The sequence below is a fragment of the Anas acuta genome, chromosome 2 (assembly GCF_963932015.1).
Source record: "Anas acuta chromosome 2, bAnaAcu1.1, whole genome shotgun sequence".
NCBI lineage: Eukaryota > Metazoa > Chordata > Aves > Anseriformes > Anatidae > Anas > Anas acuta.
In genome coordinates, this window is record NC_088980.1 from 85,643,499 (window position 1) to 85,660,684 (window position 17,186).

The 17,186-nt window shown below is 34.5% G+C and overlaps 1 protein-coding gene across 1 annotated transcript in view; it reads left to right on the top strand.

The window, feature by feature from the left end:
* Window positions 1–17,186, top strand: part of ABCA13 (ATP binding cassette subfamily A member 13) — a 191,189-nt gene that overhangs the window by 126,565 nt on the left and 47,438 nt on the right. Inside the window, exons 47-49 of the mRNA XM_068671052.1 lie at window positions 3,288–3,396; window positions 15,002–15,056; window positions 15,670–15,847. Coding sequence (XP_068527153.1) covers window positions 3,288–3,396; window positions 15,002–15,056; window positions 15,670–15,847 — 342 coding nt within the window. The remainder of the gene's footprint in view (window positions 1–3,287; window positions 3,397–15,001; window positions 15,057–15,669; window positions 15,848–17,186) is intronic.

Sequence of the window (17,186 nt, forward strand, 5' to 3'; positions counted from 1 at the left end):
TTGTCTGGTATTAGCAATTTCTCTGCTCCTCCTCATCCTTTTTCCTTGATAGGCCACAGGTAAGTCAAAACATTAGTCTAACATAATTCTGGAATGTTAAAGGTAGATAAAGATGGTATGTAGTAATGGGAAACATGTCTTTGCAGAATTTATTTTTAATGTAGAGATGGACAGTATTTTTTCCTAGGAACAAATTTTATCAGTCATGGATAGATGATAAAATTATAAAAATCAAAATTAATTGTCTCATTCTATATATTTTTTCCAATACCGATCTCTTTCCTGCCATTTGTAAATAATTACCTGTGAGATACACAAGAAAGATGAAGTATATTTCAGCTTGAAATAATATTTTTCCTTTTTTATATTTTAGCTTTGCTATCAATTTAGAATAAAGCATAAGGCTTTAGGAAAAAACAAAACAAAACAAAAACAAAAACAAAAACTTAAATGTATCTTCTGAGAGCAACCTCAGACACTATTCCTTTTGCTTGTTGCCAGATTATAAACAATTAAATAACCAGTTTTAATTTGGTTATTTCCTGGTAGTTTGATTCAGTTAAATAATGCATCTTGAATGAAGAATTCTAATTACTATGTGGGATATTGAAATGTATGGTTACACACAATGCTCTATTATGGATTTTTTTTTTGTATTTTTGTTTGAATATTGGTCACATTATTATAATTCTAAGGTATTCTGTGGATGCTTGAGACCTTCGCACTGCTTCAATTAAATGAGGACATGTCATTGGATTTTTGCTTTATTGTTTTCTTAATTGACTTTTTTCAATACCATCAGCGCAATTTTAGTGGATTTTCATAACATATTTATAAATTTATATTCTGCACAAATTTTTTAAATATGATACAATAAGAAATCAGTATGTGAAAAAGACCATTTACCCTTGATCATATGTTTGTTTTTTGGCCTGGTTTGTATTTGCACAGGAGATTCAGCAGTGGAAGAATCTGCTCTTTTGCCCAGGACACTTAGGTTTTATTTCAGTTCATCTCTTTAAGAAGTTGTGTTTTGATTAAAGAATGGGAGACCTAGGCTGTGCAGTTCTGTGGGCATTGAACTGGAGGAGAACAAAGGAGTTGCATACAAGTTTGCAAAGGAGGAAACAGTTTAGGATTTTTTTTTTCTCCCTCTAAATGTGAGGACATAAAATGCTGATGAGATTTGAAGCAGCTGTGAATATCACGTAAAGAACAGAGTAGAAAATGTGAAAGCTACTGCAAGGAAGAGTAGTGGTATTTGACCAAAGTTGCTCATTTGTGAAATAATGCTGAACAGAGCTTATGGCAGAGAAGATTCAAGAGTGAGAGGCACAGGAGAAGCGACAGTGGAGCTCAGATTGCTGTATGAAAGCATGATATAGGGTAGGTGGGAGGGAACTGAATGGGATGATTAATGTATTTCAGACCTTGCTTCACAACAGAGTGTGATGCAGACATCTGAGCAAATAGGTAGTCAGGAAAATAAATCTGAAGAGAAGAACAATTAGGAGACAGAAATAGAACTGAATATTAGACAACTTGCATGGGGAAGCATGGAAAAGAACATGGCAGGAAAAGCAAAGTCTGCAACCTTGTGTCTAAGTAAGGATTGTAGATGGATTCTACAAATTAAAAAAAAAAAAGTATTATCTGCAAGTAAATTAAAAACAATAAACAAAGAACAAAAACAGATTTGGAATATTATACCAGTACTGAGGCTGATATATATATATATATGGAAAAAGGACTACATCAGAACAGCATCTAAGTGATGAGAAAACATTATTCAAGTAAGTTTTCAATATGGAACTGTATAGATGGTAATTTCAGAAAGGATTTAGGAAAACTGAAGTCTTAGAAGAATGGTGTTAAGGCAAGAACTTATATTTAAAAAACAAAACAACAAACATATACTTTCTTATATGATTCAGAGTCCAGACACAAAGTGAAAATTGCCCAGCATCAACTCAAGATGGCCAAAATGCACATTAGCAAATAGCTGATAGCAAATACAAAAAGGTTAAGAATTTTTCAACAGTGTAAATAAAAAAGGGAGATGAAAGATTGCTGTGCAGTGAGGGAGTGGATAGTAATCAAAGGTGATTTGAAACGTCATCAAAACTGAAAACATACCTTTTTTTCTTTGACCTGTTTTTCGGTATGGATAATGTAGGGTCAAAGGCACTTTGCTTAACAGTTAGGGAGGCACAGAAATAGAATTGAATTCTAACAGGAAAGCAAAACTCATACTTCAGTATATTCAGTTTGGGGACATAACCAGGCTTTCAGCACTGATTCTAGCACATGGAGACCTAAGGTCTGAAAGTGTGGATTTTGGAAACATAAATCAAACTGGGGCAATTCTGCATAATTAGAGGATAAAGCGTATGTTACAGCAGAAATGCTTCCCTGTGCTCCTCAAAGGCTTGTGTTGTCTGCTTTAAAGTTTATCTGTCTTCCCTTTCCTCCTTGCTCAAGAAACCATGTTGAAACCAATTGCTTGTTGAAGATGGAGACATGGCTTTGTCCTTCATGGCATAGTTTCATACTTTCACTGTGTAAGCAGTGTCTCCTTGTTTTTTCCTTTCACAATTTTCTAGGACACATTCACTTTCTTTGATATTTTATGCTATATGTCACTTGCAGGTATTACTTTGATAAGTCTCTTTGCATTTTCAACAATCAATATTCTTCACTTGTAACAGGTTTTCTCATCTTTCTTTTTTTTTCAATTAAATTGGCCAATATTATTTTCACATTGTTTTTCCTCTATTATTCGTTTGACTAAATGTACATAAAGGAAAGGACTTTTTCATTAACATGGAGAATCGTAGTTTAATAATTAAGACAACTTTCTGCCCTGCTAGATTCTGTTGAAAGAAATGTACAAATTAAATCACAGAATCACAGAATGGTTTGGGTCGGAAGGGACCTTAAAGATCATCTAATTCCAACCCACCTGTCATGGACAGAGACACCTCCCACTAGACTAGGTTTCTCAAAGCCCCATCCAACCTGGCCTTAAACATTTACAGGGATGGGGCATCTACAGCTTCTCTGGGAAGCTTGTGCCAGTGCTTCACCACCCTCTGAGTAAAGAATTTCTTCTTTGTATCTAATCTAAATCTGTTCCACCTAGATCACCTTCTTCTTCTAAAAGTGTGTGTCTTAAAAGGAGAATTCATCTTTAATATCTTTATGCAATTCTTTAAATTATGGGAGTTTTCAGATCAATGTTTGGATTCAACCCATGTTTGATTCACAATTTCCATTCTCTCTTCCAGGTATGGTACAACCAAAAGGGTTTCCATTCACTACCATCCTACTTAAATGAACTCAATAACTTGATTCTGTGGCTGAATTTGCCTCCAGCTGTGGATTGGAGACAGTATGGTAATAGCCCTTTGTGTTTATTCATATTGCTTGAAAAATAGTTTTTAAATAAAATAAGTTTCAATGTGAAAATTTGTCATGGTTTCAAGTCAGATTCCAGCGTCACAGATTTTTGGAAGGCTTTGGAAGTGAAACTTTAATTTAAATAGATGTGTCTGAAGAACATAGTGTGCAATAAGGTAAAATTTGAATTGACAGCTCACTGTCTATGCCATAAGCAGTTGTTACAGTTTCTTGCAAAGGACATTCTTATGGAGTAGGTATAAATTGGTTTGCTATGGTTGAGGTGTTTGGAAATGACTGGGGGCTTGCTTAAGTGGGGTGATTAACACACAAGAGTATGAATTTAGAACTCGTTTGTCACTACTAAATCCAGAGCGTCCTGTAAACTTGCACTGCAATGTAATGTCCCATAGCATCCTGTTACTTGAGGAACAGGAGAGACTGGTATATCTTACTATTGTACATACCAAAAGAGAGATTTTTATCTTTGGTGTGTGAATTCTCTGATTCACATACCCTTGAACTGTATAGAACTAGTTAAAACAAATTTTACAAACTGTCATATGTGGTAATGGCTTCAGCCAAAGAATCAGCTGGTAACACAATGAATTTTTAGGATGTTGAAATCCAGTTTGAAATCTGAGTTTGACAGTTCAGGCTAACATGTTCATTCCAATTCCTTTCATTCTTGAGGTTCTGTTAAAGCAGAATTAGCTTGTATTGGAGAAATTTAAAAATAGCTTATGACTGATTTCTGAGAGTATTTGAAAAGGTCATATACAGTAGAATGGTTATGTACAAATGTGAAATTATACTCAGAGCTTCAATTACTTTTCTCCATCGATATAACTTGTGGGGAAAAAATACTAGAGTAGCTTTCTTTTCTTTCTTCCTGCCTGTTTGTCTTTCTCTACGGTAGATAGTATTATTATTTTTTTATATTTGATGTTCACGTTGGTTTATGCATTGCCCTTTTTCAGTTAAAACAAAGTAATTGTAATTTTTCATTTTCAATTTGAAGACTTTCAAGTTGGGTTTCTGTCCTCTTTAAGCACAGTAGAAGACCTGGAGAGGTTGTACATCATCAAGATTTTTGTCATAGTTTGATCTTATACCATTCATATGTGTAATAATATATATATAATATTAATATAATATAATAATGAAGGAATAAAGAAGAAGAAAATCAGTGAAAAAGGGAAAGGAATTATGAGTATTAGAAGACAAATTCGTTAATAAAAGTATCCCAAGTGTCAAGTCAAAAAAAGAATAATTGTTAGTTTTCAAGATGGCCGGAGTTTTATTTTTCCTAAATGTATTATAAGAACAAATCACAGTTAATGTATTTCTCCAGAAAGTTTAAATTTAAATGAAATCAAGTATTTTAATGATAATTTTTAATAAAAATCAATTTTTAGTTTCCCTGCACTTGATGAATAGTGTTGATGCTGACTTGTTTTCTATAGTGCTACACACCCCATTCAGGGATTTAATGTTCAAGTACCTTTACCTTTATATCTGTCATGGGGATTTGGGAATTTATCATCCACATTAGGACTGAAGAAAATCATAGTTATCCCAAGGGTTGTGGAAATGCTATATTTTATGTCTCTGCATGACATAAAAATATGATAAACAAGATAGAGCTTGGCAAATACTTGAAGTGTTGGACTATCATATATAAATCTTGCCACTTGATATAAATTTCTGGCAGAATATCTTGGGTAAATCTCTGCAGAAGTAGATTTTATGAACTGGAAATAAATTTATTTATGTGTTTCTCTATTGGAGAGGTACAATAAGGATGGATTGATCATACTGTTGAGACCTAATGGAGAGGGACCTGATTGGGAAATCCTAGCAAGAAAGTGAAGTCAGAAAAATACGATATATATGTACTTATATGCATACATATGTGTGTTTGTGTGTGTGTGTATAAATATATATATATTATTTTTTTTAAGTGAACAATTTTCCAATGCTGTATGGAGCACATAAACCCACTGTTAAGAGGAGATTAATCTGATCTCCAAATCCTTTCTTTGCTAGGGGAGAGATTTCATTTTTTTTCCCCTGTAGAGAATTTTCAGTAGTCTTACCTGTAGCAGTGTTTGGAAGGCCCCGATGTTTGCTTCATGTAATTTTATTGTAAAAAGTTAGAGTGGGATGGTTGTTGAAAAAATGGTGTGCGTCAGCTGGAGGTGCATGAAAAAGATAGATTGAAGTTGACCAGATTGATTTAAATTAGTTTGTCATAGTTAATGGATTGGATGTCTATTTTGGAACATCAGTTGAGGAATACATCTTTTAAGAAAGTCTCATCTTCTGTACCATGTGGACAGCCACATTTAGCTTCATAATCATGTAGGTCTGCTTCTATTCTGGAAAGAATTACCTCACCTGTATTACTGGAAGGAAAATCAAGTCCATTTTGTTTACCAGCAGTTATATATTCAGTGACAGATAATGAAAATGAACATGTTAAAAAAATGAAATAAACAAATTAAAACCATCATAGGTAAGAAAGGCACTTCGACAGAGAAGGTAAGATATACTGTTTTTTTTTGGTCAAAACTCATCAGCTTTTGTTGTCCCTTAAGCCTATGTATATGATGTTTCTATGTTGTTAAATCTCTTTCTGAAATGCTGCATTCCAATTATTAGTTAATGCAACTGGGAGCGAATAACAAATGAAATAATGAAGTAAGAGGAATAAAAAATTAAAAGGGAACATATTTGCCATAAGCTTGAGATATAAATTCTGATCAGTAGAGGTATGTTATTCTATACAGTTGCATCAAAATGTGTTAAACATGCCAGACTGTAGGGGAAGGATTATTATCTACCTCTTAGGGTAACTCTATAAAGAAAAAAGGAGTGGTAGTCATCTGTAATGATGTCTGTAAAGTATAGTGGTCAAAAAAAAGTTCTTACATAATTACTCAAAGAATGGAAATCAGTATAGAAAGGCCTTGTGCTGTACTGCTGCCCCATCTCAGTACTTCAATAGAAATCATTGGCTTTTTAAAAAACCTTTCATGCTATGGCTCATTGTAAGGTTCATGTAGCATTCTCATCTATTTGAGATTCAGTTCTTCAAAAGAGCTGAAGGGATCAAGAGACCCAATTTCAGCTGAATTTTGGTGGAAAGTGACTGTACAGTCTCCAGATCTGCAAACTGTAACTTTGAACCTCTTTTCAAAGGAACCTGTGAAACACTATTTAGTAGGAACCTTCTTATCCTTGTCTGGTTAGTGGGCCAAAAATAAAATTTAAATCATTTTTGAGGTGCCACCTATGAAATGTTCCATAAAATGAAAATTGTAATTTTTCATTTTATAAAAACAGAAGTCTCATTATAAATTTTAAATGCCCACAAAGGAGAGCTTGAAGACTGAGTCTAATTTATAACTAAATATATATCATATAATATAACTGATCATATATATAGGCTGCAATATGTAGCCTATCTCCATTTTAAAAATATATATGTACAATTTCATTTTATTAAAGAAATGTAGATTGGTCTTCTATTCAAGTCTGTAACAATTATGATATTTAGGTTTAGTAGTAGAGGTCCAAGTTGATTTATGTGCTCAAGACTCAGTATGCTACACGACAGAAAGAAGAGATATTTTGAGAGGAGACAAGAGACAGGCTCAGATACACAGTGCAGAACTGCAGAACTAAGTACAGCCCTGATTAGACTACAGAGAAGGTATGCAGTCTAGAAGAAACACAAGACTTTTTCCCTAGATCTCTCCAGTCTATGCTGGAAAAGTACTGCCTGGTTCATATCACTGTCTCTCTCATTCCTACTGTAAAACCATAGATCTTGTAATGCCTGATTATGTGAAAATTTGCATCCAGGTAGTATGGAGTGGACTACCTACTATCTTGTTTATTAACTAGCAGGATGGAAACATTTTGAGTCTCTAAGACTATGCCGATGTGCACACAGCTTTCTTTTCTGAGTAATGGTCATGTAGTTTAGATTTGAAATAGAAGATCTAGAGGTATCGTTTGCAAACTGTCAATAAGATGTTGGTATGAGGAGAAATGTCTTCAGTTGTGCAGTTCCTGAATGGGAAATGAGCAGGATTTTTCCTATAACTGCCAACCTGGTGTTCATGTCAAGCGTCTGTAATAAATATGTTTTTCTTTTTCCTGTGAACCAGAATAAGAAAAGGAAGTATTTTTTCTACAGAATGTCACAATACTTATTTATAAAGAATTAATTCTATCAATTTAAGAATGCTTTTTTAAAATATTGGTATCTAAAATGAGTTTAACTGAGAACAATGTAAAGAAAGGAACAGGAATTTTAAAACCTGGAAGGGAGACTACTGGAGTAAGTCATGGAGAAGTTGAAGAGGGTACAATTAATTGTTTATTGCCTATTCCACTGTGAAAAGCATGTATAGCATGAAGCTCCTAGTGGCATTCCAAATGTAAATACAACACCAGCAACTGGATTATTTTTGCAATGTATAGTTAAGCTGTGAAACTCCAACTGCAGGTTGTTGTAGAAGTTAAAATCTGCATAGGTTTAAGAGTAGTCAAGGGAGCACTTCACTTTTCGTTACCACCAGTCCTCAAGCTGTTTTCAACAAGGGGGTTCTCAAGCAAAAATTTGTATAAATTATCAACAGCTGGCCCATTCAGTTTCTCCCATTAAAAAATGCTGAAGAAACATTAAGTCTTATAGTGCCCTGGTTTCATGATTTTTTTTTTTTTAACAGATTTAGTGTATAAATATGTGATTTTTTATTTTTATTATTTTTTTTTTTTTGCCAAGAGGATGTAATTTTCCAAGCTTTCAGTGTTGGAAAGTAGGGAATAGACAACAATAAAATGCTGGTCAACTGCAAGTCAGTGCTTCTTTCTGGCATAAATGGACAGTTCTCAGAAATATCTCCTATCTCTTACAATTCTAGTAATTCTATTTGGTAAACAAGGAGAAGAGATTATCAAATGTTTATGCTCCCACCTTTTTTTTTTTTTTTCCCTTTGTTAATATGGCTTCCAGTACTAGTAAAATTGATTAAGCTTACCCCCACCCCAGTTTTTTAGTCTTTCACTGAGCAATATAAGAGGTAGCAACTGAGGCTTTTACCTTAAAACCAACCCCAACCAAACAAATAAACAAATAAAAGAAAACAAACAAACAAACAAACAAAAAAACCCACAACCTACTTTGTAGTCAACTGTGCTTGCAAAAAGATTGAGGAAAGAAAGGAGAAGAATTTTCTGAAAACCACCTAAGAAAATATCTTACCAAAATAACATGTAGCTTATGGTGCATTGCAAGTGACATCTTAGTTCCTTTTCTGAACTATACACACAGTCAATTTACATGTATACAATCATGTTTCTTACTTTGAGATGCTATCTAGTCCACCCCACTCTGATGAGGGAATTAGTGCCCCTCATTTCCCAAGCTCTTCATCTTTCTATTAGAGAAGGTTAGAAGGTCTTAGAAAGTCTTGGTGTTGTGGTGTTCATTTAGTCTCTGAATACAGCATTAAAATCCTGATATAGTTTAAGGATGTTCATGGTCACAGTTTTTCTTGCTCCAAATTGCTTATGCAGGGCTTTGGAAAGATTGGAATTAGTGGCTATCACAGGTTTTTGGCTTGTGCCCATAAAGAAGTCTGAACTGTCACTGTAAAAATAATGTGACCAAGGCTGTACCAAGGACATAGACAAAGGATGTTTTAGGACAATTGCAAAAATTGTGGTTGCAGTTAAGTCTGGAGAATGTAATAGCAATCTGTAGATGCTGAAGAAATCATTTTATATTAAGAAATTTATGAAAAGGTGAAGACAGGGTTAGAGCTGTATCATTTCATATTTGTAGATATTGCCTGTCATGTGTGCTTCCCTTGTGAATACTGATTCAAGAAAATTTGTCCTGAAGGTAGTTCATACAAAGCTTACAAATAAAATCCTAAAAAAAGAAACAAACAAAAAAAACCCTTGCATAAGTACCATGTACATTTATCTGTTTAATAGAGGCTTTGTCATTTGGAACTCATTGGTTTATCTGTCATTTATGTTTTTTTATTTTAAGTTCTCAAAGATGTTGTTTAGTTTTCAACATAATGAGCATCATCGTAGCAGCTTTACATGAAAAGAATGTACGTAAAGGCAAGAAAGCAATTAGTGCATCTTGCTAACAAGTATATTGGGAGAGAGAGGTATGTAAAGAAAGACAGTATAGGTAGTTAAAAGAAGAAATTTAGGAAGAGATATATTATAAAATTATGCTTTTTTTTATTATTTTTTTAATAAAGAAATGCATGTACTAGCAAATTGCTTATACTAAAATGATAGGGTTATTTTTGTCTTGGATGATATTGTATAGTTTTCTCTTCCATAGGCTCAAGAGAACTTTTTTTTCCTTCTGTGAATTACAGGCTTGGCTTTATGTAAATTCATCATCTATTTTTAAACTGTAGAGGGAGGGAGGAAATTGTTATACTAAAAAATGTAGCAAATGCAGGAAAACCTCATGCTCCAGAGTAATTGAAAATTTTAAAATAATGAATGAAAGGCAAAATATTGTATTTATGTAATACTTTGATAGGATTTTAGAATTCTAACACAGAGATGAATGTAGGTTAACAGGAACCTAGTTCAGTTAATTGTAATCAGCAGCCCTGAGAAGTTTCATCTTGGTTGTGCGTGTAAAATTCCACAAACGTAATCCTTTGTTTCATCGACATGGATTGAATGGAAATTGACTGTAGAAAATGGTTGCTACTTTTAAGAAGAGCAATTACGTTTTGGGACTCTTCCATAGTAGGGAGTTAATGCAGTACATTTTGCTTTTTCATCAGTATTGTATGATACTAGCCTGCAAGGATTGTTATAGAATCACAGAGTCATTGAGTTTGGAAAAAACCTTCAAGATAATCTGTTCCAACCATCCCCCTACACTATCACCCACTAAACCATGTCCCTAAGCACCAGGTTCAACCTTTCCTTGAACACCACCAAGGACGGTGATTCCAGCACCTCCCTGGCCACACCGTTCCAATGCCTGACTCCTCTTTCTGAGGAGAAATATCTCCTAGTTTCCAACCTAAACCTTCCCTGGCACAACTTGAGGTCATTCCCTCTTGTCCTATCACTAGTTACCTGTGAGAAGAGACTGACCCCCAGCTCCCCACACCTTCCTTTCAGGTTGTTGCAGAAAGCAATAAGGTCTTCCCTGAGCCTCCTCTTCTCCAGCCTAAACAACCCCAGTTGCCTCAGCTGCTCCTCATAGGTCTTGTTTTTCAGGCCCTTCACCAGCTTTGTAGCCCTTCTCTGGACACGCTCCAGGGCCTTGATGTCCTTCTTGTAGTGAAGGGCCCAAAACTGAATACAGTGCTTGAAGTGTGGCCACACCTGAGCAGAGTACAGGGGTACGATTACCTCCCTGGTCCTGCTGGCTACACTATTCCTGATACAAGCCAAGGTGCATGTATTATGCTATTTAATTATGCTATTTAATGTTTATTATTATTATTATTCCTGTCCTCTCCCTCCAGCAGTTATTTCTTTTTCACAGTCTGTTTTTTCTGTAGTTGTATTTTACTGTGTTTTTCTGTAGTTGTATTGTAGTTGTATATTTCTATGCATGGGACTGAAGTCAACTGCTGTAGACTTCTGTATGACAGCAATGTAGTAATCTGAAGTTTTTGTTAGTTTACTCTTGGGGCCTGTGCACTCAGTAAATACAGGCTGTGGTGACTTCAGGAGAGAGATTACTGCCCAGCACATTAAATGTTTCTAAACAGAAGTTATTCTTTGTGAAATATTTGAGTCATGGAGTCATTTTTGTCTCCATTATATTTTGCATGACTCATTCAATCCCTGTGGGTCTTTCTGAAAAGTTTCAGAAATGCAGATTATCTTCTTCTATAAAATTCATTGATTTGGTTCTCATATGTATAATTGGCCAAACCTGTGTTTACGAGCATGAATTCATTTGCACAAGCAGTTGTGAGAGTACTGTTTCATAGCTCTTTTCTAGCGTTTCTCACTGAATTTCTCAAGAAGTTAGTAGCAGAACAATGGGATATGATTCAGATCAGTCCGGATTAATTGATAGAATATAGTGGAGAACCTTCCTGAATTCCTGGCAAACTGCCCCCGTTCTGGACGCTTTATGGGCGATAATTCTCTACTTTAGTCCACATGACATCTTTACTTGTTTCAGCTATGGGAAAAGTGATATGAATCATCAGGAACCATAGTATGGCAAGACTGGGCATTTTCTTTTCATGGGCAGGAGCTTTAAGATTTGCAATCTCTAGAAATGCTAGCCTTTGAGGTGGAATAATTTTACTATAGGATTTCAGTCATCTGAAGCTGTGGGGAGAAGAGCTTGGTTAGAGCATTCAAATTTTTAACCATGCAGGCAAGACCTTGACAATTCTGGGAAGCTCCTCTATAACTAGACCTTTCCTCATGGCTATAAAAGAGGCTTAGAAGCTGTATTTATGCTATTTGCCAATTTAGCAAAGCACTAGTGAGTACTAGAACACTTTGTGATGTTAATTTTCTGTATTTAGTGCTCCTGAAATTATCTGAATTCCCATTTTTCAAAAGCTTTGATCCATTGTTGTTAGATTGTCTGAAAATCATCTGTGTGTCTGTCTATCTGTCTATCTCTATGTCTTTTCTAACCAGGTCTGAAAGTAAGTTCAGACTGGTTTCAGTCTGTCTATATGATAAAAATCTGGTTTAATTTTATTTTAGCTATTCATTTCCAGTTCAGTAGGAATCCTTGTATATATGAAGTAAAGACATTCTAATATGTACGCATTTATTCAATCACTGAGAATGCTTAGAAAAACTTTCTGGGAAAGAAGCTCTTTTGAGTCATGGTGCTTCTCCTTTACACAAATGGAATTTCATAAAGTACTTGTTTCCAGTGGAAAAAATAATTCTCTCTGATATGCCTGTTTTTACCTCAGAACAAATAGCAGCTATTGTTGTTTAAAAAATCAATAGCGTAAAACAAAGAAAAATTTTAAACATCTCCTCTAGGCAAATGACAAATAGACATCTGCAAATAGCACATGTATTTACTAGTGATGAACCTCATTGGCCTGATTTTTCTTTTGATTTGTTAACTACCTTTGGGCCTCACTGTACAGTTTTTGACAATATCTGGAAAATCATTACCTTTTACTACTGTTTTATGCAAGTTAATCATCCTCCTCTATTTTTCCACTTTTAACCTGAAAGTGCCTTTGTGATATTGTAATTGTTCTGTCTTTAAAATGAGGAATGAAAATTTAAAGAGACAAAAATAAAAGCATAGATGTACTCAGTCAAATTAAAATATAATATTAAATATTAAATTTAAATAAAATTAAGTAAAAAAATTAAATAAAATTATTTAAATAAAATAAATAAAATTAAAAAATTAAATAATATTAAAAATAAACGTATTACTGGAATGAAGACAACATTTATATTTATACAGCTGGACACTAACAAAGTATGACAAAGTGCATTCAAGTGGTACTCCGTAAAATTCATCTGAGGCTACTAATAATATATTTCATTCCCAAACATACTTGGAAGATTATAATTGTTGTTGGGATAGATTTTTTTTTTAATTGGGAACAAACCAAACTTATTTTAAAAATAACCTAATCAGTTGTACACATCCTCTTGCACTGACAATCTCATCCCTCTATTTTTCTTCTTTTTCTTGAAAAGAAGAAAAGCAAACAGCCACAGTTTTCATGCATAAATTATCTTCCAATTCCAAATTTCAATTTTCATTTACATAGTTGGCTACATTGTTACAAGCTGGTTGTGCCAAGAAACAGAAAAGTCAAAGTGCACATGTAGGATTTTTCTCAGGCTCCCAAATGGCACCTATTTTTAACGTAAAACCCCATGGTTTCAATTTGAGGTATGCATTATTGTTTTTTTTGGGGGGGTGGGGTGTTGTTAATTTAGCTGAAAAGTTTTTGCCTGCAAAACATCAGCCATATGCAATCTAAAAATATTTTTAGCACTGAGAAAATGTCAGGTGCTTAGATAACAGCCTAACTTAATCCAGAAGATAAGATATACATTCTACTTTGTTTTGTATTTAGTCTCTTTTGTGAGACAGATCCCACAGCAATACATGACATTGTTGAACCTAATTCTGCAGTTCAGAGTGCAGAAAAGCAGCTAGTGCTTATGCTTATTCATTAGATCCAGACTCTGGAAATCACTCAACAGGATACAGTATTTGGTTTGGCAGCTTGGTGGCTGAGCTCTTTCTGTTGCTCATTAAGTATTTAGCCTTTTCATTCATCTCGTGTAATGAGGTTTCAGAGAGAGAAAGGGGTCACATATAGGTGCCGGGTGGTGATCTCTGTTGCTAATGACCAGAATAAGATAGATGAGACCAATTCAAGACACCAGTTCAGCTCAAAGCTATTAAAAAAATCCCTCACTGTCCCCCCAGATGGCTCTGTCTGGCACAGGCAAGAGGTGTAAAATGGAAGAGAAGCTAACATTTTAGTTTGTGAACCTGAAATAAAATTTAAAAAAAGAAGTCATCTACTGTTATTTAATAATACCACATTTTAGCATATCATTAAGACTGTTCAGTACCAGTTTGGTTTATTTTTGTTGAGGGACAATGTTTTAGACATTCTACTGTTTTGCATTAAATATGGTATTTTATTTAGACTAGTAGTAAAACTGGAGTATAAAGAACGTAAATTTCACATTAGTGTGAGACAGTTTATTTTAATTTTTTATATATATAAAAGGTAATATTTTTGTAGCATAAAGAAGAAAACAAGATCACATAGCTCTGGACTCATACCACAGATCTGTCCTAAATATTCAGGTGGTGGTTTATAGGATACCAGTTTAAGGATTAATATGGGAGAACAACTAAAGTCTGCATCAGTCATAACCGTGCTTATTTCTGTGGTGGTTTACATACAGCAAGCATAAAATTTCATTTATAGGCTAAAATTTGTGTTTTCAGCAGTTCAAAACCATGGAGAGATGAAATTTTTTTTCTCTCTCATTCAATAAAGCATATGAAAAGTATACTTGCAAAGTATTCAGTCTTTGTGTTCTTGTAATTTGTCAATGAAGGAGAGGGATTTTAGAGCTGAATCCTGGTTCTGGAAAGTGAAAGTGTAACTTGCAGGTCCAGAATCTATTCATTTGCCAATGGATAGTCAAGAAGGGTTAGTTAAAAGAGACAGCAAGTTGACTTACCTGTGCACTACTTTAAAGACACCTTCCTTCCGAGGGCAGCAAGTAGTTTGTAAGGTGATACTTTGTATGGAAGATCAACATCCTGTTAACAGGTGCTCAAGCAGCAAGATGGCTGCACTTCTCTTTCAATTCTTCATCCTACTCCCTATTTCATCTTGCTTTGCTTCTTTCTCCTTCTACTAAAGGCTTTTGTAAGTTCTGTTTCTGCTTTGCATGCTTTACCTGTTTTGTTCCAGGACTAACTGTTTTCATGGAAATCAAAAAGTAAGTGAATTGTCACATGAATTTCCAAAGATTGTGTATGCTAGAACTCTTAAATCTTGATGTAGCATTTACTCTTTCATAATTTTTCTTTTCACAGGGATCACACTCTACAGCCAACCTTACGGAGGAGCCTTGCTGCATGAGGACAAAATGTGAGCAAACTCTTAAAACAAGAACAAACAAACAAACAACAACAACAAAAACAGCTGTAATGACTAGGCAATTGAAGTTGTTAATTCAATAAGCATGTATGTTCCATGCAACAGCTGTTGACTTGGTAGATATAATTCAGTTCCACTAAGTATGTTCTCTAACCTGCTATTTATACATCATCTACTGTTTATATTAGATAGGTTGCACTATTTTCTAGAGAAAAAATACTGAATTTACCCTGACTGCACTTTACAGAGTGTTTGTGAGCAGGTTGTGAATTCTCAAACAGGTTAACTACCTTAAATGATTGTCTAGTTTCTAATTTTTTTTTTTTTTGTAAAGGCAGAAATATTTGCTAAAGTTTCACTTTGTTTTTCAAACCTCTAGGCACAGTCTGTGTTCTGTAACTAATGTATAGTTTTGTAGTTCTGTAACTCGACACATCATCTTACTCCCGTTCTCTAATTGGATGTTGACAGTGTAGAAACACGGTCTTTGCAAGCAGTATTAAAGTCCTAATGTGTGGTGTTGTTTCAGTAAAGGGCTGGGCTTGAAAATATTTTATTTATTTATCGCTGTGTTTTCATTACAACATTTTGCTTTGTATCCTAGAATGGAGAATGTTCGTCAGTGTGGGGTAGCACTGTGTATCATGTTGGGTTTCTCCATCCTCACTGCATCCATTGGCAGTGCTATAGTGAAAGACAGAGTATCTGGCACAAAACGTTTGCAACACATCACAGGCCTGGGTTACAAAACATACTGGTTTGCTAATTTCTGCTGGGATATGGTAGGTATCCTGTGGGGCAGCATGTGAAAATTTTCAACTAATTTGCTATAAATGAGCAAAAGATGTGGTCAAAAAACATGTGAATAAGATTTGAGTTGTATAGAGCAACAAATTTTGTCTGTTGTGTTAACAAATATTGTGGCTCCATTCCTACTTTAGTACTGTGAGATAAAATTCTATAAAGCAGGCACTGTGTTTTCCATTTTTCAAAGCTGAATTGTAAGAAGGTAAAGTATATGCTAGCTTTAGGCACCAACAGTGTTTCACAAATAAAAGGAAACTGGCTAATCAACCTAGACAGAGAGGATCTTCCACACAGCTGTTCATGACAAGAGTTACTGTGCTTTCAGTGCTTTGAGTTGCCACTGGCAAAAGCTTTCATATTATGGGAGAAGCCTGAAGATACTAGTCAGCTACTTTAAAGGCATAATTAGGTTGTTTTTTGGTGGATAATATGAGAAGTACTCCCTGCTAGTATCTATTTCTGGCAAGATAGACAGTAGAAAATCTCTTTTATGATTTCACTTTCACAAAATGACCTACATCAGAAATGGACAGTCTCTGTCCTGCAAGTTTGTTTTTCTCCAGCAAAGTAATTTCTGTCATTCTTAGCATTACAAACAGTATTGTTAGCATGCAGTTCATTAACAAATAGGCAAATCTGAAAAATTTGTCTTTCAAAAATACTAAGGAAATTATTATTTTTCCCTGAAGCTTACCCTTCTAACCAAATGTAAAGACAGGAATTCCACTGAGACCCGATTTATGCCAACATAGTTAAACAAAGTAGGTTTTTTTGCTTACTTTCATCAAGTCTGAGAAGTTGATATCTGTGAGGAAAATAAGCAAAGGTGGTGAAATAAAATCAATTTTCTCAATGCAATGATAGTCCTCAGTCACTCACTTTTCATCAGTTATAATGTAAGTCCTTCAATTTCTCTTTAAGTCTAGATTCTCCAAATTTTCTCCAAAAATCTTCTCTAAAGATGTTTCATAAAAAAAAAAAAAAGGCAAAGTCTCTCCATTTATATGTATATATATAAATACACACATTTATGTGTGTTGGTCCCCTCCTGAAAGGTGTTTTCATAATTCATCTGTAATGAAGCTTGCTATAGTATTAGCTGAGTGTTTGGAGGGAACTTCGGAGTTGGGATTAGGGCATCTAATTGTGGGAAAGGCATAGAATTCCTCCTTTTAGAGAACTCATGCTCCACATTGATCATTTAGTAACTGTTTTTAAAAGGAATTTGTGAAGAAGGTGTTTTGGCTTGGGAGATTTGTTTCAGAGGCAACAGTGAAAAATTGGAATCCTGGATTATCCAAAAGTAATGCAAAT